Source organism: Perna viridis, chromosome 3, assembly GCF_037379345.1.
Source record: "Perna viridis isolate PV_CMFRI_1.1 ecotype Kerala chromosome 3, ASM3737934v1, whole genome shotgun sequence".
In the NCBI taxonomy this organism is placed as follows: Eukaryota; Metazoa; Mollusca; class Bivalvia; order Mytilida; family Mytilidae; genus Perna; species Perna viridis.
This window is the reverse complement of record NC_142447.1, coordinates 55,747,989-55,773,714: the sequence shown is the minus strand read 5'-3', so window position 1 is coordinate 55,773,714 and position 25,726 is coordinate 55,747,989. Positions and strand designations below refer to the sequence as shown.

Below are 25,726 nucleotides of genomic sequence, written 5' to 3'. Positions count from 1 at the left end.
GAACCAATGACCATTAGTACACCAGAAGACAGCCACAGATCCATTAGGATCATTTAAATGTATAGCAACATGATCAAAATAATGAACAATAAAATATGAAATAAAGTGAGAGATACAGGTGGAAATAATTTTGAAACAGTGAATTAAAAAGATAAATCCTAAAAAATTCAATTCTAATATATATCATTTTAAAATAACTTTCATTAAAAATAGGAATAAGAATAAGCTTGGTATGGTGGAGGAATTAATATTTTTTTCTGTTGTGAGATAGTATAGACTGTAAATTGGTGATTACTGCTTCTCCACAAAGCACATCAGAGATCAAGTAAGAGTTGTTTAATGTAAATCAACAAATGGTTTTTAATTTGAGTAAAAGAAAAAGAACAAGAGGCTCCCAGGAGCCTGAATCGCTCACGTGGTTAAATTTTGCCTTTCAAGGGCAATAAATTTAACAAGCAGTTGTCCAACAATTCTGACTCAAGAAGACTTGGGTAGGATTTATTATCAGGATCATTTCAGCAATTGACAGTCATTTTTCCCCTTTCAAGGGCAATAACTCTTACAAGAGTCGTCTGACAACTTTAATCCCTGAAGACTTTTGTAGTCTTAATAATAGGGATCATTTCAGCTATTGAAAGATTATGGCTAAACTTTACTGTCTTGGAGATATATGCAAAAAAACTACTGTCTTACCCCTATGTTCTATTTTTAGTAACAGTGTCCATGTTTTTCAACAGATCAAAAATTCCCACCCCTTATCTATGCAGGATACCTCAAGAAACATTACTACCTAGTTTGGTTTCAATTGGTCAAGTAGTGTCAGAGGAGAAGAGTTTTGAAAGAAATAACATTAAAAATAGCAAAAAACATTGAAGAAGGGCAATAACTCCAATGTGGCTTAATGGATAAGAAATGAAAATTTGCCCACAGGTAGATCTCATCATGCTGTACACTTTTACCCTATGTCAGAATTTAGCTAAACCTAATGGTTTTGGAGATATATACAAAAAACTACTGTCTGACTCCTATGTTCTATTTTTAGTTACGGTGGTCATGTTTTTTGACTTAGCAAAAATTCCCACATCAGTTCTATGCAGGATACCCAAAAGAACATTCATACCAAGTTTGGATCCAATTGGTCAAGTAGTGTCAGAGGAAAAGAGTTTTGAAAAATTGTTAAAAACAAAAGACTACAGATGATGATGGCAATGACGACGAAAAACGCCAAGTGATGGCAATAGCTCACCTTCAGCCAGGTGAGCTAAAAAGGATTCCTGTTAACAGTTAACAACAACAGGTCAAAAGAAATACCAAACTCTGACTGAATAATATTTTAACTTCATATAAATTTATTATGAAATGAAATAAAAACTCAACAAAACAAACAACAAAACCCAACAAATTATCATAAATCTTACAAATATATCGACTACCTACAAATATGTTACACATTCTAGTGTTGATCAGTACCATACTGTATAACAAAATTAAAATATCTTATTACTCAAAAAAAAAAAAAAACATCATAAACCATGTGAGAGTTTTCATATATTGTCTGTTTCTTTACTACTCATCATTTATTTAACTGAAGACCTTTTCTGTTCTTACCCATAATGTGTGGTAACATATTATAATGGATATGAAAACTTTAATACCGTTTATAATTCAGTATAAACAGCTTCCCTGCACCTGCTATGAGATGGCATTATATTTTATTGGCTATGATATCTTTGATATAGGCACCAGAATCCCCATTTTCTAATGATGTAACAATATCTTTGAGACTAAACTCTACAGCCAGATTATACTGTATCTCTACATCCTTACAGTAAGTTAACAATTTCTTCAGGTTACCTAATGATGAGTTAGTCTTGTTTGGAGACTGTTGATACCTTAAAACAAATACATGTTGAATATTGATAGCAGTTAGTCATGTATCATGTCTTCAAAGCATATAATTCAGTTAGTGTGTGTCAACTAAGTATGAAAGTACACATTAAATTTACTGGCACTAGTAATGAATATTTATTCAATTATTGCAAAGTATCTGAGAATTAAAGTAAGAACAGCAAATACATCTTTCACTTTCTTAGAATTTTTTGTAGAAAACAAAGTACTATGGAAGTACTTTAATTCGTGGATACCAATTTTTGTGCCTAAGGGGAGAAACACAGGATTGTGGATTCTTGAAAGAGTAATCAAAGGAACCAAGGTTATAGTGGTAATCAAAAGAATGTAATCCAGGGACAAAGACCATACATGGAAAACAGACGTACACAACAAAGTACGTAAAGTAACTAAAATCATACATACAAAGTAACAAAAGTAAATGAGCAACTCAGACTCAACTGAAAACTGGGAGCATGGACCAGGTGCACCGGTAGGATAAGCGTCCTTTGCTTTTCTAGAAACACCCGCTGAGTTGCTCATAAAAAGTCAAGTCCGGGGTACACAAACAAGGAAAGGAAAACTATAGCCGTTGAGTAAATCAATTTTCAGGGTGCAGATGGATACACCATAACGATCCACTAGTTCATGATGATGACCATAAAACTTCTGTAGTGATGACTTCAATCTTGTAGCAACATAACCCTGTTCAAGAAGCCTATTTGTTAGAGTTCTAGCGCAATACAAAACATCTGCATAGTTTCGGCAAGCTCTGGCATAAAGTATGAGTTGTCATATGAACACTCCATAAGCAGGTGCTGAAGAGATGTTGCCACAGATGAAAGTTGACAATTCTTAATGAAAATTCATCACGTTTGTCGTAAAGTTTGATCAATAGTTTTCCTTTACCATCGATTTCTAAGTGTAGGTCAAGATATGAGGCTGACTTCACAGTGTTTGTAGTATCCTTTATCTCAAGTTCTTTGGGGTAGATGTGATTTATCAAATCCCCGAAATTAGGATTATTTAAAGATAATACGTCATCTATATATCAGAAACTGAGATTGAAGGATCTAGCCAAACGATATCCTTTCTTTCAGATCAGATCAGCTATAAAGTCTGCCTAATAAGTGGTTTGAAAGTTTTCAGTATACACATCAATGGGAATCTACTTTTCATTTGGAACCAAATTTTGTAGTTTGACCTACCCATGAAAACCACAAAAATGGTCACCCCACGAAATAAAAGTATGACTCCAACCTTACTAACCTTAAGACAGCCTCTTTAATCGATGACGGAGATGACTCCAACATAACTAACCTTAAGACAGCCTCTTTAATTGGTGACGGAAATGACTCCAACATAACTAACCTTAAGACAGCCTCTTTAATCGATGACGGAGATGACTCCAACATAACTAACCTTAAGACAGCCTCTTTAGTTTGTGAGGGAGATAACTCCAACATAACTAACCTTAAGACAGTCTCTTTAATCTGTGATGGAGACAACTTAAGATGTTGTTTGAAGTCTTGTAAATATCTGAAGTCACCATTCAGTATAACATTGTTACAGATAGCATCAGGCCAACAACCTTTTCTTCCATAACTCTGGCTCAATATCAATGCCTGAAAATATAATGTAGTTCCCTGAATTTTTAGCTGTTTTCATAAGGTATCAAATTTGCTTGAGTCTATCTTGGCACTTCTAGTGGGATGAGACATTTTGGAATAAAAATTCTGAAAAACAATTTTCACACATGGAACCAACAAAAGACAGATTACACAGGACCTGGACAATATTGGTGTTTGTGTCTTTTAAAACAGGTCTACTTCATAAATTCATATTTAACTTTCAAGTTTACCAAAAAAGTTTTAACTTGTGGTTTGTAAAATCAGAAACAGGGCAAATCCTTGACCATGATAAAGCTATTATCTGAAAATGTTACTCTGTACGCCAATCTCTGTACCATTTTAAGTGTATTATAATTTTAATATAGATACCTCAAGAAATTTAGGATGTTTTGATATAATAATGTCAGCCTCCTGATCAGACAGGTGTAAAAGCTGTGTACCAGAAGACAGGTGGTGTAATTGAAGAGCTACTAGTCTGGCCTGTCGGACACATTTCTGGGCATGGCGTACACATTTCTCCTTACTGTAACTGCCTGCAGCATCAGTGAAGTATTGGATAACAGTCTGTAGAGAGGTCTGTACTTCTGACGTGTTCTCTGTAAAATAATACATATGACATACGTGACATATGGACAATGATTGTGACTAATTTTAGAAGTTATAGGTAGACTGATGTAAGCTTACTCTGATCTTTTTGATATTCTTCAGAGAATATTTTGACAAAACATTCCATCCCCTCCATACTTTATGGAGAACCCAAGTGATTATAAACTGCTTATGTTAAATTAGCTGAATTATAGTTAATATAAGATAATAAACAGTGTACAGGCCAATACCAACCCAGTGGTTTACTTTTCAGTCCATCTAATGCTGAGATAGCTCTTGTCTCTAATGTTTCTGCTATCTGTCTGTGTAACATAAAATTATGGGCTACCATGTCATATGTCTCTTTATCTTTAGGGTGGTATCGCTTCAGGTAATCCAAGATAGAAAGCTTCAATCTGTTGTCCTGTCAAATATAAACATAAGTACTCCCAACAATACCATAAAAATATTGAAACGAATTTTCTAAAATTGTTTGCTATTCTGATATTTCTATACTTTAAGGAATCACAGTTTGTACCAATCAGTTAAGTTGCAGTGGCTCATTTTCTGTATACTGCTTATGTTACAAAGAAGAAAAAAAAGTAAGTTCTAGTACAAACAGTATTTACCCCCTCTCCCTGTCCCATGTTGTCAAACAGGAAGTTGATATCACTTCAGTCTAGAATTGAATCCTATATGAAGCTTCTGTCCAAATATCAAGTGGCTGAGGTAAATAGGGAAAACATAAAGTGGAAATATGATAACTATATACCTCCCACAAAGTGCATTAGGGTATAAGAAATGTAATGGTTTAGTTTCGGTTTTTTTAACACCAGTCCCATGAAATCATCATCATCAATAAATAACTTACTCTATCAACTCCTTTCTTTAACAATAACTCAAACTGATCATTTTGTTTTATGCTGTCAAATATATATGTCATTTCTCCAAACCGCCCTATACCTGTAAGTAATTGTACCTGTAAAACACAATGGATAAGTCATCACTATTTAAACCATACACCAGCTATGTATCACATATATACAAAATAGAACATCTACACATCAATGAAAATTACTTTATAAATACAGATTGAAACAAAACAAAAATACACCATGAACTTTTGAATTGTTTTAAGTATGTATTTATGCCCTTTTAGAATCAGCACTTCAGTATTTCATTTATATAACAAGTGCACTAAGTCAAGCTGATTGGATACAGATAAATTAATATTAACTCTCTAAATGTGCTATATGGAAAGTTCAAGTCTAATCACACTAAGAAATGTTTCTATTGTTCACAAAAATGGTACTATAATAATTTGCCAAACTTTGAAAGGATTGTTTACCATGAGAGTAAATTGTTTCCAAACTTTGAAGGGATGTTTTACCATGAGAGTAAAATGTTGCCAGACTTCTTTGAAGGGATAGTTTACCATGAGTGTAAATTGTTGAGTTGACTGTAGACATGACGTCAGAGCTCTGGCTGCCCTTAAGACATTAGAGATACCCTCCATATTACAGGCAACTGTGTGGCAAGAATGGGCAAGTATCAATATATCTGTCTGCATAGCTAGTACTGAAAGTTGATATAAAATACTCAGTATAAATGTTTATGAGTATTTTACAGTCAAAATTACTACAATACATGTATTTCATTCAAAATTACTACAATACATGTATTTCATTCAAAATTACTACAATACATGTACTTCATTCAAAAGCCCATATATAAATGTTTATGAGTATTTTACAGTCAAAATTACTACAATACATGTATTTCATTCAAAATTACTACAATACAAGTACTTCATTCAAAATATAAAAAACGAAAATAATAAACAAAATCACTACTTATAATTCACTATATACACTTGTACAAAACCAAGATAATTTTTCATAGCCAGTCATCTCTTACCATTGATATTATATGAATATCATCTGTTTTCTTCTATAATTCATGAAGAGTATTTTAAAACTAGGTGATTTCTTTTTCCTTTAAGTGTTTATACATAGCCTTTCATGAGTTTATTTTAAGTGTATAAAGTCTTATACTGTGTGAATTCAATAAAGGAATGTTATTCTACTAAACAGGAACCTTGGTCAGTTAGGTATTGTTGGATTTATTGCCCTATCAGCATTACAGATATCTTCTTATTCATTCAGTATTGACATCAGCAGAACCTAAGTAATCCATAGACAATACATACCTTGAGGTGAAAGTAGGTCTTGATCAACAGACAAAGTAATGACAGCATCTAGAATTCTGTCCCCCAATAGAGAGGGATCAGGACATAGCTTAATGAACTGTGATACACTCCCCTCAGAGTCATCAAACATCAAATCAGGTTTTTCTATAATACAAAACACAGGCAACATGAGATAAAATTGTTTACATTAAACAAAATATTCCACCAGAAAACAAAGATATGGAAATGTCAATACAATTGAATATGTCACAAAGAAAAAAGAAATTTAAGAAGTATTAATGCAAAATCTCCAACAACTTTAGGTTTTAGGGTACATATGGAATGATTGTTATATCTTTTTTGTCTATATGAAATAACCTCAATTACATACTGATTAAACAAGTGTGCACCACATGCCTTGAAGTTATTTCAAATACACAAGCAAATGTGCCACACATGAGAATCATATGGTTTGCACCATATGATTATCATATGGTGCTCGATATATATGATAATCACATGATTTTCAAGTTTTCAAGTCAAAATTAACATATGAGAATAATGTGAAAATCATATGACTATCATATGATTTTCATATGATTACCATATGATTACCATATGATTATCATATGATTACCATGTGATTATCATATGATTACCATATGATTATCATATGATTATCATATGAATCAAGCACCATATGATTATCATACGTGGCACTTTGGCTGTGTAGAATGAAAAAAAAATTAACATTCATTCCTTATAATTTAGTTTTAATTTCAAAATCATGAAAGAGTAATCAAGGAAACCAAGGTTATAGCGGAAATTAAAAGAATGCAATCCAGGGACAAAGACCAGACATGGAAAACAGACATACAAAACAAAGAATATAAAGTAACTAAAATCATACATACAAAGTAACAAAAGCAAATGAGCAACTCAGACTCCACTAAAACCTAAGAGCATGGACCAGGTGCACCAGTAGGGTAAAGGTTTTCTGCTTTTCTAGAAACACCCGCCGAGTTGCTCATAAAAAGTCAAGTCCAGGGTAGACAAACAAGGACAGGAAAACTATGACATGTTGAACAAATCAGTTTTCATGGTGCAGATGGATACACCATAACGATCCAAGAGTTAATGATGATGACTATAAAACTTTTGTAGTGATGACTTCAATCTTGTAGCAACATAACCCTGTTCTAGAAGCCTATTTGTTAGAATTCTAGTGTGATACAAAATGTCTGCGTAGTCTCTGCAAGCTCTGGCATAATGTATGAGTTGTAATATGAACACTCCATATGCAGGTGCTGAAGGGATGTTGCCAACAGATGAAAGTTGACAATTTTGAATGAAAAGTCATCACGTTTGTTGTAAAGTTTGGTCAATAGTTTTCCTTTACCATCGATTTCTAAGTGAAGGTCACGATATGAGGCTGACTTCACAGTGTCTGTAGTATCCTTTATCTCAAAAATGGTTAGTAATGTCACAGTCGCATTAAAAAATTTGATATATGAGATGGTGGACAAAATTTTTTAACCAATCAGAAAGCATGTAACTTCTGAAATTAACATAATAATATCTGAAGACAACTACTAGGACCATATTTTTGAGCACTAAACTTTAACAGTCATCAATAAGATACAATAGCTAGAGATTATTTGTAGCACCTTTGCCATCTAACCTTAAAAGTTCAGAGCATGGTGGGGTTCTAGATACTCATAATGAGCGTTGAGTATGAAACATGTTTACACAAACTCCTTAGAAGGATATTGATTCTAGAGTGTTCACATGGGTGAACAATAACATTCCTTTATCTTGTTGGTAAGGGGATAAAAAGTCTAGCCTTACTTTCTCCTACTATACAGTTAACAACATACACAAATACAAATGTTCAAAAATAAAGTAGAACAATTTAAAACTACTCTTTTCTTTACATTTTCTATGATCTGTAAAATGGTTGAATGTAGCAGTCCATTATAATTGAGACATTTATCTATCAGACATTTAATTCATATGATCGTACATCTTTTTCCATTTGAAGTTAGTCAAATAGACGTTCAGAATATGAGGTGAGAAAGTTGTGCCACAAATAATCAAGATATCAAGCAAATGAATCCAAGATGTCCATTTTATTACCAACATAATAGAAAAATGATCAATTGATGACAAACAATTAACAACTGCAGACATCCAAATAAAAGTGCCAAATTCCATTAGGAGTTTAATTGATAGCACAAACAATAAAGGACAATTCTAATAAATCGTCTAGTTGATATTTGAATACCGAATATTCAAATTCAACATAAAACAAAGATGTTGTGACCCATTTCATTATAGCGATAAATATTTGTTCTGAACTATAATAAAGACTGCCAGTTAAGATGATGCAAGACTCTCCTAAGATTATCAGATGTGTTAGAAATTTTTCTACCAAATGATTACGAGCGATTGCAGTTATGTAAATGGATAGCCATTAAACCAAAGACGTGTTGAAAACTCTCAGAGGAAGGAAATTTTCTGATATCAATGAAATGGCACTTCATCAAAATAAATAATCAAAACACATCAAATGTCAATATTTGGGAAGAGAAATTACTTTCACACTATCATCACCAATGTAGAAAAGCCAAAGTACATTAGAAATAACATTTTGAATGTGATGTATGGTAGTTCCATGACAGATATGACAATATAAATCTATTGCAAGAAAGTTATTTCAATATAGATTTTACTTTAGATCTATTATCTAGATAATACCAAACAAATTGATTTTGACACAAATTTTGATACATGCAACTTCCATTTTTTATATTCAAATACTGACACATTCATTAAATACCACATAAAATTCATTAAGTTTGTATCTTTTGGCCTCTAAAATTTAGGTGATAGCAAACAAATGGTGTGTTAGAAAATTTATAAAACAGTATGCAAGTTTCAAACAAGAGGCTCCCAGGAGCCTGAATCGCCCACCTGGTTGAATTTTGCCTTTCAAAGGCAATAAATTTAACAAGAAGTTGTCCAACAATTTTGACTCAAGAAGACTTTGGTAGGACTTATCATAAGGATCATTTCAACAATTGAAAGTTTCTTTTAATCTATCATAGTTTTCAAGATATTGACTGAAAACTGTTTAAAAAAAAGTCATTTTTCCCCTTTCAAGGGCAATAACTCTTACAAGGAGTCATCTGAAAACTTTTATTCCTGAACACTTTTGTAGTCCTGATAATAAGGATCATTTCAGCAATTGAAAGAATTTGCCTAAACCTAACGATTTTGGAGATATATGCAGAAAACTACTGTCTGATCCCTATGTTCTATTTTTAGTAAAGATGGCCATGTTTTTGACAGATCAAAAATCACCACATTAGTTCTATGCAGGATACCCCAAGGAACATTCATACCAAGTTTGGTTTCAATTGGTTAAGTAGTATCAGAGGAGAAGATTTTTTTTAAAAGAAATAACATTAAAAATAGCAAAAATCGTAGAAAAAGGCCAATAACTCCAACATGGCTTAATGGATTACAACCAAAATTTAACCAGAGATAGATCTCATCATGCTAAACACTTTTACCCTGTCAGAATTTAGCTAAACCTAATGGTCTTGGAGATATATACAAAAATCTGCCGTCTGACCTCTATGTTCTATTTTTAGTAACGGCAGCCCACATCAGTTTTTCACAGGATACCCCAAGGAACATTTATACCAAGTTTGGTTCTAATAAGTCAAGTAGTTTCAGAGGAGAAGAGTTTTTTATAATTGTTAACGACGATGACGGACGACAATGATGGACTATGACGACAACGACGACAGATGCCAAGTGATGGCAATAGCTCACATGGCATTTGTCCAGGTGAGCTAAAAATGGTTCCTTATATTCAAAATAATTAATAGTGATAAACTGTGTGTGTGTGTGCATGGGTGTGAGGCAGGGTCATGGGGAGGGCATAGGTTTCTGGGATCAAAAAGAATTAAAATAGCATAAAAGCATAAAGAAATATCTTCTGTATCAAAGATATTAAGAATGTTTCAACTTGTAAAATATGTGACTTAGTTTATTTTAGATATGTGACAATATCATTGAGTATCAAAGTGCAATGTTTGGACATTCACATTTTGTAATTGGAAGTCTTCAATGAAGATTGTAAAACTTACAAGTCATAATGCTTAGTCAATTAAATCATTATAAAAAGTAGAAAAACTAAATTAATGCCCCCTAGTCCCCATTTGAGGACATGTACCTTTAGACCAATGACCTTGACAATCAATACTGTTCAAGATCGTGATAAGGACTATACCTATGTTAATTTAAAACTGATCAAAAGCAATTGAAAGATGTTGATTCTAGAGTGTCCACAAGTCTAAAAGCATCAACAATAAAGGATGGATACCCTATATTAAAAAATGCTACAGGAAACCCCAAAGAACATTCAGATCAAATTCTAAAATAAGAATCTCTAATATTTGATACATAATCAATGAATGTTTCATTAAATTCCATTCAGTGAAGAGTTACAGAAATAGGTATCCTATATTCATAAATAACAACATTCACAATTTGCAAAGTGAAACTCCTAAATTGATTAGGATCCAATTCTTAAAGAGGTGCACAATGAGAAAACATACCGATGATTTTGACAGTTACACTGAATTTAATTCAGTGGTGTAGGAGGAATAACAGACGAAAGTAGGGGACCCATCTGGGTAACTAAAGTGTGAAATAAAGTATACAGACAGAATGACGTACTGCCCTATCACCCTCCCCTATACTGATACAGCTATAATAAAGTAACTTTTCATTAGCTTGATGTTGATTATGGAAAGGAGTTCATTCATAACCATTTTCCCCCATTTCACACACTTCTAAAAGAGTCTCAGTTATTCCTGTATCTTCATCTATACAGTTATTTTGAAATCGTTTCTTACCAATTTATTATATAGATAGCAGTGTTTTATCGAATGTTCCCAGTGAAATAAATTTCAATAATTCACACTGTGAAATTAATTTCACCCTCGGATTTTCTCTCACCAAAACGTCACAACTTTGAAATCAATTCGCTGTTCACAAAATTTGAAACTTATGTTGAAAATAACAATGAATAATGCAGAAATGGTGGGAGAAAGTGTGAGAATGAAATTACCGAATTTATTTCAAAGTCTGAATTATCAAAAAAACACTGGGAACATTCGGTAAATCACTGCCATCTATATAATGAGTAATGATTGTTTTTGTAAATTGTTCTTTGTACTGATGTGACCGCTGATTTACTGATTATGATGCAATAGCATGCAAATGCTATTAAATCACCACCGGAATATTTTCATTGCAATGGAAGAGGGAGGTTTAGTGCCCTATAAAACCTAGATTTAATCCCCCGTTTGAAATGCCTGTACAAAGTCAGAACCATTGCAGTACAAGCTGCTCTGGTTGTGTAATATGGATTTTGCCAGATCTGTTTTCGACTTGCCTTATTATGGATCGGATGAGAGTTCAGTAATTTTGTTGTTACCCTTATCATGGAAATCAAAGGAATCATGAAAAGACAACTTTTATGTACATAACCAATCACCAAAGAATATCAATTCCTTAAGTTAGAAGTTACTATTACTATGTAATGATGTTGGGAACTTTTTAAACACCCTATTTCTACTACAATCAACAGAAAATATGAAGTAGGCATTGCCTTTATCCAGGAGCACCTTGAGTTTTACCATACTTGAACTGTCTGAGCGAGACTTGTAAGATTAGTCCAGGTCATTAAAACCACATAGGCACAAAAAGGAGGGTTTGGATAATTCTTTTTCGTGAGTGCAATATTTTTAATTATATTTCAGATGAATTTGTACAGATACCAGAAATATTACAGTTCTTGATGGATGGTGGGAATATTTCACAATATCATGTGATGTTAACAAAGTTCAGATGCAACTGACAGCTGTAAATTCCATTCATTTGGAGTTATATTTTTTTGAGGCAGGTAATGTTCTTGATAACAGCAACAGTGGAACAGTGGAGATATACGTATGTACATCCATTTTTTTTCCAGAACTTTTTAAAAACACATATTCAATTCTTTTAATAAGTAAAAAAATTAGAAAAGATTCCAAAACTATCAGAAAAGATGAAGTTATTTATACTGAAACATTATATTAACCTATATACTTTTATCTTTTTGATTTAAGAAAACGTTGAATTTTCTCTGTAAGGACAGTCACTTTTTGTTACTTTCGGGCATAACTTTTTTTTGGTAATATATTGAGGAACCTTAAGGCAAATTAAGATAGAATTTGGACTAACCGTAGAGCTCACACGGCTTTGCAGTGCTCACTATAAATGTCATGTCAACAGAATACATCTCATCATTTTCCCTGGCATGATTTAATACAACATTTAATCTATTCCATATTTAAAAATATTTTTTTCCATAAATTGTCATTTTCGATTGAAGACAGGTGCAGCTGTCTTACATGAACAAACAATCAATCATAACAGCTATTCCAAAAAGTGTCATAATCAATAATTACAATATCAAATACAATATTACCAAGGATCAATGTAACATCATAATAACAGTATGTTGAATCTAAATTCCCATGTTTCACATGTCCATATATCAAATATCATACATGGACCTGTATTTTTACAGCACAACACAAAGATACAAGTATGTAAAACCTAATGGTCTGCAAAGATTATTAAGTCAGAAATTTTAAAAATCAAACGCTGATGCTCTTTTACTCATTTTCTTTTATTGTATACAAATACTGTTTTTTTCATCAGCTACTTAGAATAGACTATAGAAAGAGTAGCCAAGGGAACCAATTAAAAGAATTAACCCAAGGATAACAGGAAAAATGGTCACACACAACAAAGAACACGAAATAACCAAAATAACTCGACAAAGAAACAAAAGAAAATGAGCAACCTCGACTCCACTAAAAACTGGGAGCATGACCAAGTACACCTGTAGGAGCGAGCACCCACGTGAACTAAACCCATCGTCAACATAACAAAAGCACAATCAAAAAAACAAAGTTCCAAACATAGCTTAGTCAAACGTATTGAATTCCAAACTTAGCTTGGTCAAATGTAGTGAAAAATTTAAACTCTTTATTTGTATTCTTTCTTCCATTATCAGTAAATATCCTTCATTGTATGACTCGTATATATAAACCCCCTAAATGACCTTCTAAAACATTTGTAGAAAGACATGTATATTCCTACCTGGAAGTGATACCAGTATATGAACTTACCCTCCACCAGTCCATGTTTGACTTTGTAAGACGTAACGAAGGAATCGGACAGAAAACCAGTTACCTATAAAACATAATTGACATATTTCTTTATTTCTGTGTTAAAATTTTATTCTAGTAACTTTCGATTTTATTTCAATTTTTTATTTTACTGGGCAAATAGAAAAAAGCCAGGCATGGCAGTTAGTTTTATACATGTTTAAGAATTATCACCATGGTCTCTTTTGTGGTATACATTTATAAATAAAGAAACAATGGATTTTCAGAGTTTAAAAAAAATGACAAAAAAAAACAAAAAACAAAAAACAAACAAAAACAAACAAAAAAACAAATTACAACAAATTTTGTCAATCAATTACTTTATAAAGTTTTTTTGGTAACAAAAAAATTGAAGTTGAATAGATAATGGTCTAAATTTCATTTGATAGTTCCAAGAAATGTATCCTCATTTGCTGATAGACACCTATTTATCTGAAAACTTTCAGATATGACTAAAGACTTATATGAGCTAACAGGAGAAAACTAATTATCAGATAATCCCTAGAAAGTTATATCTTACCTCAGCTGCTGATAGAGAACTATTCATTAAATAGTCTCCAGCAAGTTTAACTTTATATGGGAAGTCTGTTTCTAATAATGATCGTAATATTTCAAATTCTTCACTGTTGACAACACTTTCATAACTGGAACTTAAAACCTTAAAAAAATGCAATATTTGTAGCAGTTTATAAGTTAATAAGCATTTACACTTTTATAACAATAGTTTCATAATGCCACAGGTAGGGGTATGGAATGCTGTAAGTATCCAAGTAGTAGTTTTAAACCATGAAATTTAATTCCTAATTTTTTAAATTAAAATAGCAATAATACGATAAAAAGAAGTATTGTATATGTAATTACTGTACAATGATTTATACTTTACTTAATATGTTTATCCTAAACTAGATCACATATGATAAACAGGTGTACAAATAGACAACTCAAGAGACATATTTAATAAACAGAGATGTGGGAAAATTATCAGTGATCAAATCTTAAGCAGTAAAATATCTTATCAAAATACAGCAAGAGGGATCTTGTCATTAACACTAACAAATATGATTCTTACCAATGATATAACAAAGCAGTTGATAATTTGTTTACAGAACTGATTTCCATGGTTACAATGTGAAGACAAGGTCTCCATAGTACTAACAACCTTTTCCATTTCAATGCCAAATGAACTGTAAGTGACTGGACCCATAGGAACCAATAAATCTGAAATTAGGAACAATTTTAAATACAAAACAAAACCATTGGTAAAGATCAGTCAAAAATAGACAAAAAACATGATAAAATCAGGGATACGATTAGCAAGCTCACAAAAAAATACCCCTTGCATTTTAATCATATAATCCTTAAGTTTGATTATTTTACCTTGCAGGGATATTTATTAACACTGGAGGACTTTAACACCACAGCTGGTAAAGTAACAAAGGTCCTGTGTAATCTCCCTGGACCATCAGCATTAAGATGGTAATATCATACTTACTACCAGTGGGGGACTTTGTTACCAAAGCTGGGGATGATACTCAGGCCCTGTGTAACCTCTATGGACCACCAGCCACTAACATGGTAATATCATACTAACTACCAGTGGGGGACTTTGGTACCAAAGCTAGGGAGCATACCAAGGCCCTGTGTAATCTCACTGAACCACCAGCCACTAAGATGGTAATATCATACTTACTACCACTGGAAGACTTTGGTACCAAAGCTGGGGAGGATACTGAGGCCCTGTGTAACCTCCCTGGACCACCAGCCACTAAGTTAACCATATCCATGTCCATATTCTGCTTTAGACTGACTTCACCGAGGGCAAGCCTTATACAGGTCTGGAATATATAAATAGTCTCATACAGCATTTAAAATTATGAAATAACCAAAATGATTTTTCACTCAAACATTTACATATGTGTAAATATTTCATTGTCTTCAGCTAAAAGTAGTTGAAAAAATTGAATGAAAAAGTTACAGACTTGAATTTTACTTTCTACTTATTTTCATATTAAAGTGATTAACATTCTACTATTAGTTGTCATGATTTATATTGAAATTATATGGAAAAAAATTAATGCTGTTAAACTAAAAAAGGACAGATGAAACTTTGATTAACTAGAATTTTAGCTATATGTGTACCGATCAAGGAATTCGATGGAATTCCCCACACAAAAGTATGTTCTGTAAATGTTTGTATCAAATGAATCTTCTTTTTTTTTTCATGTTAGCAATAGTAAACAAACCTTGTTATTATCAACATCAATAATAAAACAATTTCATAAAAGTTAAAAGGATACATATTTTGAGTGGTTCACATAAAACACCATCTTTTCATAAGATAGATATATCATAAACCATTTATACTAAAACTGAAAAATTCAATCGGATCTTTATCTTTTTTAAACTATTCTTGGAAAAAAATGCAAAATTTCAATCATGAAACTTTTGAAATTGTAGCAAAGGGTAATTAATGGAACCAAGATTCTAGCGGAAATGAAAAGAATGCAATCCAGGGACAAAGACCAGACATAGAAAACAGACAAATAGAACAAAGAACATAAAATAACCAAAATGATATATACTAAGTAACAAAGGTAAATGAGCAACTTGGACTCCACTAAAAAAAATTGGAAGCATGGACCAGGTGCACCAGAAGGGTAAGTGTCCTCTGCTTTTCTAGAAACACCTGCCGATGCTCATAAAAAGTCAAGTCTAGGGTAGACAAAAGAGGAAGGGAAAACTATGACACCTTGAACAAATCAGTTTTCATGGTGCAGATGGACACACCGTAATGATTCACAAGTTTGTGATGACGACCATAAAACTTCTGTAGTGATGACTTCAATCTTGTAGCAACATAACCCTGTTCCAGAAGCCTAATTGTGAGAAGTCTACGGCGATACAAAAAGTCTGCGTAAGAAAAGAATTTACAAAATGTTATCAAAGTTGATAATGCATAAGCTGCAATAAATTACTCATCATATGTAGATGTGCTTGAAGGAATATATACACTTTCGGTGGGCTCTAAAGGAAGACAATCTAAATTAAAGGTTTTACATGTTAAAACCTCATAAGCGCAACTCCTTGTAAACCGCTCAAGAGATTTTGATGAAAGTTTATAAGAAGGTTGGGTATGATATGTAGATGTTGCACTAAGAAACATAATTACTGTAGGAGGACTCTGAATGGAAATAATCCAAATTATGGGTTTTACATGTTTAACCTCATAAGCGCAATTTCTCCTTCACCACTAAAGGGATTTTCATGTAATTTTATAGGAAAGTTTGACATCATGTGTAGAAGTACATGAAGGAAAACAATAACTGTCAGAGGACTCTAAAGGGAGATATTTCAAATTATGGGTTTTACATATTACAACCTTGTAAGGGCAACTCCTCCTAAACTGCTCAAGGAATTACAATGTTATTCTGTAAGAAGTTTGGATATCATATGTAGACGTACATGCAGGAATTTAGTTACTGTTGGATGACTCTAAAGGGAAATTAATCCAAATTAAAGGTCTCACTTTTGAGTCCATTTGAAGCAGGGGTATTTTCTTTTGTAGAAGTTCAACAAAAGAATTAAAAATGCTACTCTTAAATCATTTTAACAAAATATCTGTGCAGTACTTACTAGTATAATCGTCAAATCTTGACTATAATGTTTAAATTCAGCAGACAGCTGGCAACACTCACAAACTTGACCTTTTTCCAAAAGGTCATCCATCATGCTATTTAATGCAGCATCTTCCTATAATTCAAAAGCAAATAAATCATTAAACGTAATCTCATTATTATTTAGTAAGTTTTATAACATACAAACAGTCTTTATTTTAGATCTTAACATTTTTGCATCATTTCACTAGAGGGAACAAGCTAGAGAAATTATCATTTACTAGTTAAATTTCTATATGGCTTTATGTTCCCTGCGTCCTCAATAGAAATAGACATCTTAAAAAATCTTAAAACTGATTTATTACTAAATAAGAACCTACAACTTAATAAGGTCAACATATTTGAGGTGCTTATCCAAGGGAAATGAAAATGCCCAAGTCACATAGTTTTCCCTATTTGTATTGAAAAGCCTCCAATCTTCAGAATATCTGAAGTTATGGGATTATTGTCTGAATATGGGGGAATACTTCATCTACTAAACCTAGCTCCAAAGTTTTGTTTCTTGCCTTATTAATCAATTCTTGCATTTTAATGTTTTTTTAAGGCGAAATACAAAATAATTGAATAAATAAAGTTTTACCTTTAAGTTGAGACTTGAATCAATTTCACCTTTATGGGGCATTTTACCAAAGCATAGAAGATCTTTCTGATTATGTAATTGTTTAGTAGATTCCAAGGGAGGGAATGCATCGTCAATATCTGAATGTAACCTTATCTGAAATAACAGAAATAAGGATGTAGATTCCAAGGGAGGGAATGCATCGTCAATATCTGAATGTAACCTTATCTGAAATAACAGAAATAAGGATGTAGATTCCAAGGGAGGGAATGCATCGTCAATATCTGAATGTAACCATATCTGAAATAACAGAAATAGAGATGTATATTCCAAGGGAGGGAATGCATTGTCAATATCTGAATGTCACCATATTTGAAATAACAGAAATTCTGATTAATCATACATCTATATCCTAAAATCTATTTAGTTAGCAGAAAAGTTGTACTTTGTTTCTTGTTTGTGTCTATTTTCCTTTTCTATGATTTATCTTTTGTAATATATTATTATGATTACCATTTAAATCCTGGTTTCCTTGATTTCCCTCTTAAGGTATATCCTTCCTAATATACCATTGTTCGTAACTGTTCCAGTATGAATCGTATTGTATATTAATGGAGAAGGCGTATCTAAGTTGTGAAACTTGTACCTCATCCATCCTTGCTTATGAACAATAAAATATGTTTAAACTAAACTAATATTTCTAGTAGATAAATTTTCCTAATTTTTCTCAAAGATGACCTTGAATGAGCATACATTAGAATTTTAATGTAAAAAAGATTTTGCGATAATTGAGTCTTATTAAAGCCAATATTTTACTACATTTTATATGGATTCTGTAGGGGATTTTTAATATTTCACAAACTTCTAAAGAACTGGCGGATAAAATTTCTTATAATTTATATAAAGAACACTTAACTGACATTCCTTCAAATTTCAAAATGAAAATTGGGTCACAGAACACTTTTCTTGTAAAATTAAAAAAAAACAACAAAAATTTCCTATACATTTCAATAGATCATTTTCCCACCAATTATCTCCCCTTTGAAAGATTTTCCCTGCCAATAATATCCCCTTGAAAGAAGCTTTTTTAAAATAATGTTGTTTATTTTACCATTCTAATTTTTATGTTAAAAATTTGAAGTAATTTAAATATATTATATTTCATCATTTCAATCACTATTAGTTTAAAGAAAATATAACTGTCTAATGATTTTGTAAGATGACAGAAAAGAATGCTGCATGTAATTGGTATGAACTACCTTAAGACATGTTCATCCATTGTGAATCAGAAAACAATCATCCTTTGTGTAAACTCCTGTAAATTAGGTAAATTATCATATTAGCATATTCATCTTTAAGTCCACACAAGGATATCTACTACTAGAGGTGCATCACTCTCCAGACAAATTTCAACCATAAATTACTTTTTCCTGTTAAGACTAACATGGTCTTACCTCCATTCCTTCAATTTTAGCCTGTATTCTACTCAACCACATCTTTCTGTATAACTCGGAATACGAAGGTGGGTCTTTAGCATTCTCTAAATGGTCAAGACACAGCTGGTATAGGAAAGATTTTTCAATTAAATCTTCTGTATTCTCTGCTTCTCTCTATTGATGAAAAGTAATATAAATACCTGAATTCTTCCAAGAATATATAGTAAATCTGCCAACAAATAAATCAGATAAACAGAACAAATACTGTCACTCTCTAATATTTACACAGTTTTTAGCTGTCTCTTATCGTGTTAAATAAAGTACTTGTGCCCCATGATCACTAAATGGTCTCTAACACTGTCATACTTTAATAATACATAACAAAGAATAAAAATCTTGCCTGATAAAACTGAGATACAACATTATCTGCTTTATTCTCTTTCAAGATATTGCTGCATTTTAACCAAAATGTTTTCCTAGCTGTACCAGATTTCCACACAGAAGATTTCTCTAATTGCTCTTTTCTACATCTCAACTGAAAAATTTTTAATATTAATATCATAAAGTTGTTGTAAAGCAACAAAAGTAAACAAAATGAAAAAAAAATTGAAGAAACTGGTTAAAGGCTGTGGATTAGTTTTTACACCAAACATTCTTATTTTAAGCTGCCCCAGATTTCCTTATCTCACACACAAGAAGGAAGGAAGGAAGGAAGGAAGGAAGGACACACGTACAGATGCACAGACAGACCAAAGAGAAAGATAGACAGACAGAGTGTTCACTATAGGGCCGTAATAAAGTCTGATAACTCAAAAACAAAATTGATAATAATTGATCGAGAGCTAACATCAATAAGAAAACAAAATTTGGTAGTAGCATTTTGAGATATTGTGCACAGTGTGAATGATGGACAGACAAACACCAATTTACCATATTGCTCCTGTCTAGACAGATGGGAGTATATATAGGTATGAAAGAAACAAGAAATCAAAATTTCTCATACAAATGAGCAAACACATCTTCTGCCAGTACCCTCAACAGTGCCTCAGGATGGACATGATATATTTGTCCTCAGCTGTAAAATTTGTCTTTTTCACTTGGAGTATAGCTTTCATTACTGCCACGATGTGAGATATCATAATCATTCACATGTGAGATACAGTGTATTTCAATCATACACATGTGAGATACAGTGTATTTCAATCATACACATGTGAAATATTTCAATCATTCACATTTGAGATTGCAACTTCATAAATTAATTTTTCACTTGAAATGTCACAATTCCAAAGTATCAAATATGTTTTTTTTCTATTTTGACACTGAAAGGCTGTGTATTTCAGATGTATCAGCTGAGAAAAATTAACAAACGCCCTGAGTAAAGATAGATTAATCTCTTATCTTCTGAGAAGGATATCAGGTATCATTTCCTCTAGCAGAAGCTGGAGACGGACATGATTTCATCTTGCTTAGAAAATATTTAATCTAAAACTTTACCTCAGAAAGGGTGACATGCTCTGAACCCAGCACAGCCACACTACAAAACTCTCTTGCTGATTGAAACAGTTGTTTGTTAACCAACAGGGAGATAACTCTTTGACATTCAGCAACAAATTGGTCATGAGACACCAGTAGTTGGTTAAAGTTTAAATTGGAAAACTGGTTATTAACCAATATATTCAGCAGTCTTGATAGCATTCCAAAATCTGGAACTATACAGAAAAAATAATGATACAGGAGCAAAAAAGTGGTTATAAGTAAAAAGATTACAATGAAAATTAGTTAGGTCTGTATAAAGTTTGAATAAAATCCTTCTATCTATTCTCATGTTATCATCTGAAAATTACAAAATGTGGAATGCAAATGACCCCAAAAATTCCACATGGCATTGCACTGGAAATCAACCTTGGTTTCTATTTTACCATACATACATTTTTAAAATAACAAAAGTTTGAAAAAAAAAATCATTTGATATCTGCTCTCAAGTTATCATCCTGAAACCACTGACAGGTGAAAACATACCTGTCAATCATAACTGAGGCTATCACATGATATGGTAGACTAAAAATATAAACAAAATAAATACTGACTTAATACAGTGTGTCATGAAAATTTAGGGCACCACTTTAATAAACCGACCAATCTACCTTACATTCTTTTAACTAGTTCAAATTACATCATCAAATTGATGACATTTCTTCTCCACTTAATACACAAGCTGATCATACCATCAAAGTTAAACAACAAAACAGCACTCTCTGTATCTAAAATCTTCAGTAATTGTAACAAATCAAATAGATTGGTTGTATGTGTCATGTGATAATGGAGAATCCTGTAAGTTGTCTGCTGCACCCAATCTTGATCCTGTAGAATGGTCGTCTGCTGGTGGTCTTTGTCAGTCTGGTCTTCTGATCTTTCAGAAAAGGCCTGAAATAGTGCCAAAATGAAAAAGTGGAAATATCTGACTGACTGACAGTTCCAGGAGCAAATAAAGAGCACAAGTCAATGTACAATGTAATTACAAATGTAAATGCCCAGCAGGATGCAGCTTTATACAACCACGTATGTTAAACCATGAAAAGCTGGGAATAGTCTGGACACAATATTCAAGCTTGATACAGTTCTGACTTTGGATTGCAATTCAATGATTTTAATATAAACAGGGTTCTGACATAGAATGATAGTGCCAAATAACTTAAAAGTTTGAAATGGAACATCTACCAATCCAGGCCTCATTTTCAAAATCTAGAACAGGATTAGGTTCAGCATGTCAACAATATAAAGAATTCAGCAGATCCCATAAACAGCAAAAATAGATTAAGACATTACAGTTAACTGCATTAAAACATGTCAAGAAATGAGTAATTTATACAACTGATAAGTATAAAAAAAGCTTTCTTAACCAGAGTAGTAATCAAATCCAAACCTTCCTTTTGTGGTACAATTTCAATGCAATCCAAAAAATGCTTGTGTTTTTTATTATCTTCAGATTAGCCCCTATTCATACATTGTTGTGGATATCACCATTAAAATTAACTTGACTTTATATTGTGGTCTGGTACAAAATGGTACAATGTCATGACAATCCATACTATGATACACTTATATTTAAGCTATTGTCAAGAAATTTAAAAAAAAACACACTATTTTTAGCTCCTTTTCATAAACATACATTTTCTTATATGCAAGTTATTGTCTTGAAACTGAATATCAAAGGCCACCATAACATCACTATCAAGGGGCCATCATAACATCAATATCACATTATTTTGCAGACACATTAAAAAATTCAATCATAATTAATTGTAAGGCTCTGCTAAAGTCCAAATCTAGGTCAATACAATTTTAGTCAAGATGTTAAGTATGCAGTTTATATGTAACTGAACACATTGCTTAATAGTTCTTTAAACAATAATCTACATTAATGCACACTTCCTTCATTCACAACACATGTTACTACAGCCATATTTTGCTAATAACAAAACATCAAATATCAAAATGATTGTACAGAATTACCAGAGCAGATTTTTTGTTCAGATATGCAAATATGCTGTAGCGTAAATATCTAGTGCATTACAAGCTAGCAATAATTTGTCACAAACTGCCAACTTTGAATGAAAATTTTAATAGTTTTATGTATATTGGTGTTGGTATTTAGCTGGATCATGGCACAAAATATCTCAATTCATCTAAATTTTAAAGAAATGGCAATTTTTTCATGCTAGCTTGTACTGCATAATATATTTAGAAACAGGACTATATGAATTTCAGAATTCAAATCTTGTTCATGACAGGTGTAGATTTATTCTTAAATATGTTGTTTACAGTTTTTGTTGTCAATGGTATATAGAAATTATAAAATATTTTTCCTGAAGTTTGACTGGCAATGTTTCAGCACTAAATTTGAAGTGTTACTAAAACTATGAATGAAACAAATTCATTAATAAGGAATGTTTTAGATATCGATTTAAGCTGAACCTTAAGAGTAACACAGAAATAAGGTAAAGTTTTTAAAGATACTTAAAAAGCAATATTAAGCTGTATGTACTACAACAAGAGATGAAAAGTTACCATAGAAACTGCATCTTTATACTCCTGGAGGTATGTTCTACACTGTGTGTAGTTCCTGCTGTCAACCAATTCAGTACTGAACTTCAAAAATGATAGTATTGTACACTCCTAAATAAAAACAACAACATACAAGTTTTATTATACACAATCAATAACCATCATGGTTTTAACTCGAAGTAAAACAGGAAGGAACAGCAATGTATGGTGTTAGCATTAAAGTCATCAATCACCAAACATAAATTAAATGTGGTATTTTTATTAAAAAATAAAGCATTAATAGACAGTGAGACGTGAATGCTGTAATTGTAACCATATTTGGTAATGTAGCATGTGTTATGTTCATCTCGTTCGTTAATTGATAAGACTGTGATTTCGTTTCCAACCAATCATATCAGCCATTTAATTGAAAATATCCAATCAAATTGCTAATTAGTTATCTTTGTTTTAAGTAACACACACCTCAATTATGTGTAGGCACTTATGCTTTTGTTTTCATAAGAGGCAGACATACGAAAATTTTTTCAAAAATTTTATTACCGGCATTCATTCCCAATAATTTTTCACATACTCTGGGCAATGGAACAAGAGACATTTTATAATATGCTGCTTCAACTAGAACTCTAACAGATAGGCTTCTGGAACAGGGTTATATTGCTACAAGATTGAAGTCATAACTACAGAAGTTTTATGGTCGTCATCATGAACTCGTGGATCGTTATGGTGTATCCATCAGCACCATGAAAACTGATTTATTCAACGGGCCATAGTTTTCCTTTCCTCATTTGTCTACTCCGGACTTGACTTTTTATGAGCAACTCAGCGAGTGTTTCTAGAAAAAACAGAGGACGCTTACCTTACCGGTGCACCTGGTCCATGCTCCCAGTTTTTAGTGGAGTCCGAGTTGCTCATTTACTTTTGTTACTTTGTATGTATGATTTTAGTTACTGTATGTTCTTTGTTGTGCATGTCTGTTTTCCATGTCAGGTCTTTGTCCCTGGATTACATTCTTTTGATTACCACTATAACCTTGGTTCCCTTGATTACTCTTTCAAAACTTAAATAGAAATTTATTGTGTTTGCCAGTCGTCAACTTGCTTGTTTGTGTGGGAAGGTCTAAGGACGAAATGGAGGTTACAATCTTACCCAAGACCAATAAGGACCGTGTGTGCATGTGGACATCGACGATGAAACTGAATAATTTGCTGATGAACTCACTCACCTTGGATTTGACACAATGGAGGCTGTGTCAACTATCAAAAGAGACGATATGACCAGTTTCAGAATCCCATTAGGCCAACAGAAGAAGGCCGTGCAAAAAAGTTTTGGAGTAAGCAATGCAAATGAAGGTGCTCACAAAGAAGGCATGGCAAGGGGAGGGGCCACATCAGCATAAGCCACCAGAATCTGCCAAGATGAGGACCGGAACATGCCAAAGACTCCCAAAGGCACCAGTTCTTCTGGCCTAGATCAAGTGTTTGTAAATGAAGGTTTATGAATGATGTCCAAGCATCAACATCAAGAGCCAATTTATCCAAAGGACATTAATGATAATAACCTTTCGAACAAATCAGGTACAGGAAATTTTTATCATAATGCAACCACTAGATCCTTGTGGCATGACCCCCAGTTCATGTTGAAAGCTATGGCTTTTGACCAATGTCTTCAGTCCTTAGACATTGTAGACTTTGTACAACATGTTAACAAGTCAAGTCAAGAAGAACAGCAAGTGGTGTCAACAGTAGACAATGAGACAAACATGCTTATTCTGCATTCAGGTCCTGCGAAACCTAATTTAGAGTCCTTGACTATCACTCAGTGGCCCATTCAAATGTTGGAGTATTTATCTTCTACAATGTCTATTTGGAGGTTCAGTTGTACCTGTGAGGGGGTTTCTGTCCTGTTTTTTGACAGGGAATATCGCAAGCTTAAATATCCTGCTATTTCACAGATTTCATTGAAAAATCTCCTTCAGGCTATTCTTGATTTGTAATATTCCTCCACTGTCTGTGGTTATAAACCACTCAATACTGAAGGAGAATCTATATTTACCCAGGGTCAGGTGTTGTTATCCTGATTAAAGAAAGCCCTTTCTCCCATTCTAAGCCAGTGGTCAAAAACGCACATGACTTTTTAACCACCTGATATTGATCAAATTTCTGGGAGAATTCATCCAACCATTTTACACTTCTGAGTTTTCTACAGATTTTATGGGAGAAACCATTTCTTCCTCAGTCTTTTCTCCACACTCTATAGTTATATTAATTTTACCATCTCGAGTGGAGAAATAATTTAAACTACTCAATGCCCGGTAGTGAAGGAGAATCTGTATATCTTCCTTTTAAAACAGACAAGTTATTCCAAACAGGACTTTAAACCCTATTTAATCCCCATACAATAGTA

General features: G+C 32.6%; 1 protein-coding gene across 6 annotated transcripts in view; it reads right to left on the bottom strand.

Moving 5' to 3' along the window:
• Positions 1-1,326: 1,326 nt before the first annotated feature.
• LOC148622986 (spatacsin-like) overlaps positions 1,327-25,726 on the bottom strand; it is a 55,319-nt gene continuing 30,919 nt past the window's right edge. For 4 of the 6 annotated variants that reach the window (XM_088573398.1, XM_088573399.1, XM_088573400.1 and 1 more), the window contains 18 exons: positions 23,327-23,434; positions 21,484-21,682; positions 20,753-20,967; positions 19,656-19,790; positions 19,274-19,429; positions 17,841-17,975; positions 17,220-17,336; positions 15,277-15,421; positions 14,656-14,804; positions 14,107-14,244; positions 13,548-13,611; positions 6,313-6,456; positions 5,452-5,681; positions 4,975-5,082; positions 4,359-4,527; positions 3,888-4,114; positions 3,361-3,512; positions 1,327-1,892 (listed from right to left, as the gene is read on the bottom strand). In XM_088573398.1, coding sequence (XP_088429524.1) covers positions 1,706-1,892; positions 3,361-3,512; positions 3,888-4,114; positions 4,359-4,527; positions 4,975-5,082; positions 5,452-5,681; positions 6,313-6,456; positions 13,548-13,611; positions 14,107-14,244; positions 14,656-14,804; positions 15,277-15,421; positions 17,220-17,336; positions 17,841-17,975; positions 19,274-19,429; positions 19,656-19,790; positions 20,753-20,967; positions 21,484-21,682; positions 23,327-23,434 — 2,778 coding nt within the window. In that variant the 3' untranslated portion in view covers positions 1,327-1,705. The remainder of the gene's footprint in view (positions 1,893-3,360; positions 3,513-3,887; positions 4,115-4,358; positions 4,528-4,974; positions 5,083-5,451; positions 5,682-6,312; positions 6,457-13,547; positions 13,612-14,106; positions 14,245-14,655; positions 14,805-15,276; positions 15,422-17,219; positions 17,337-17,840; positions 17,976-19,273; positions 19,430-19,655; positions 19,791-20,752; positions 20,968-21,483; positions 21,683-23,326; positions 23,435-25,726) is intronic. The other 2 variants (XM_088573401.1, XM_088573402.1) reach the window with 2 other exon arrangements.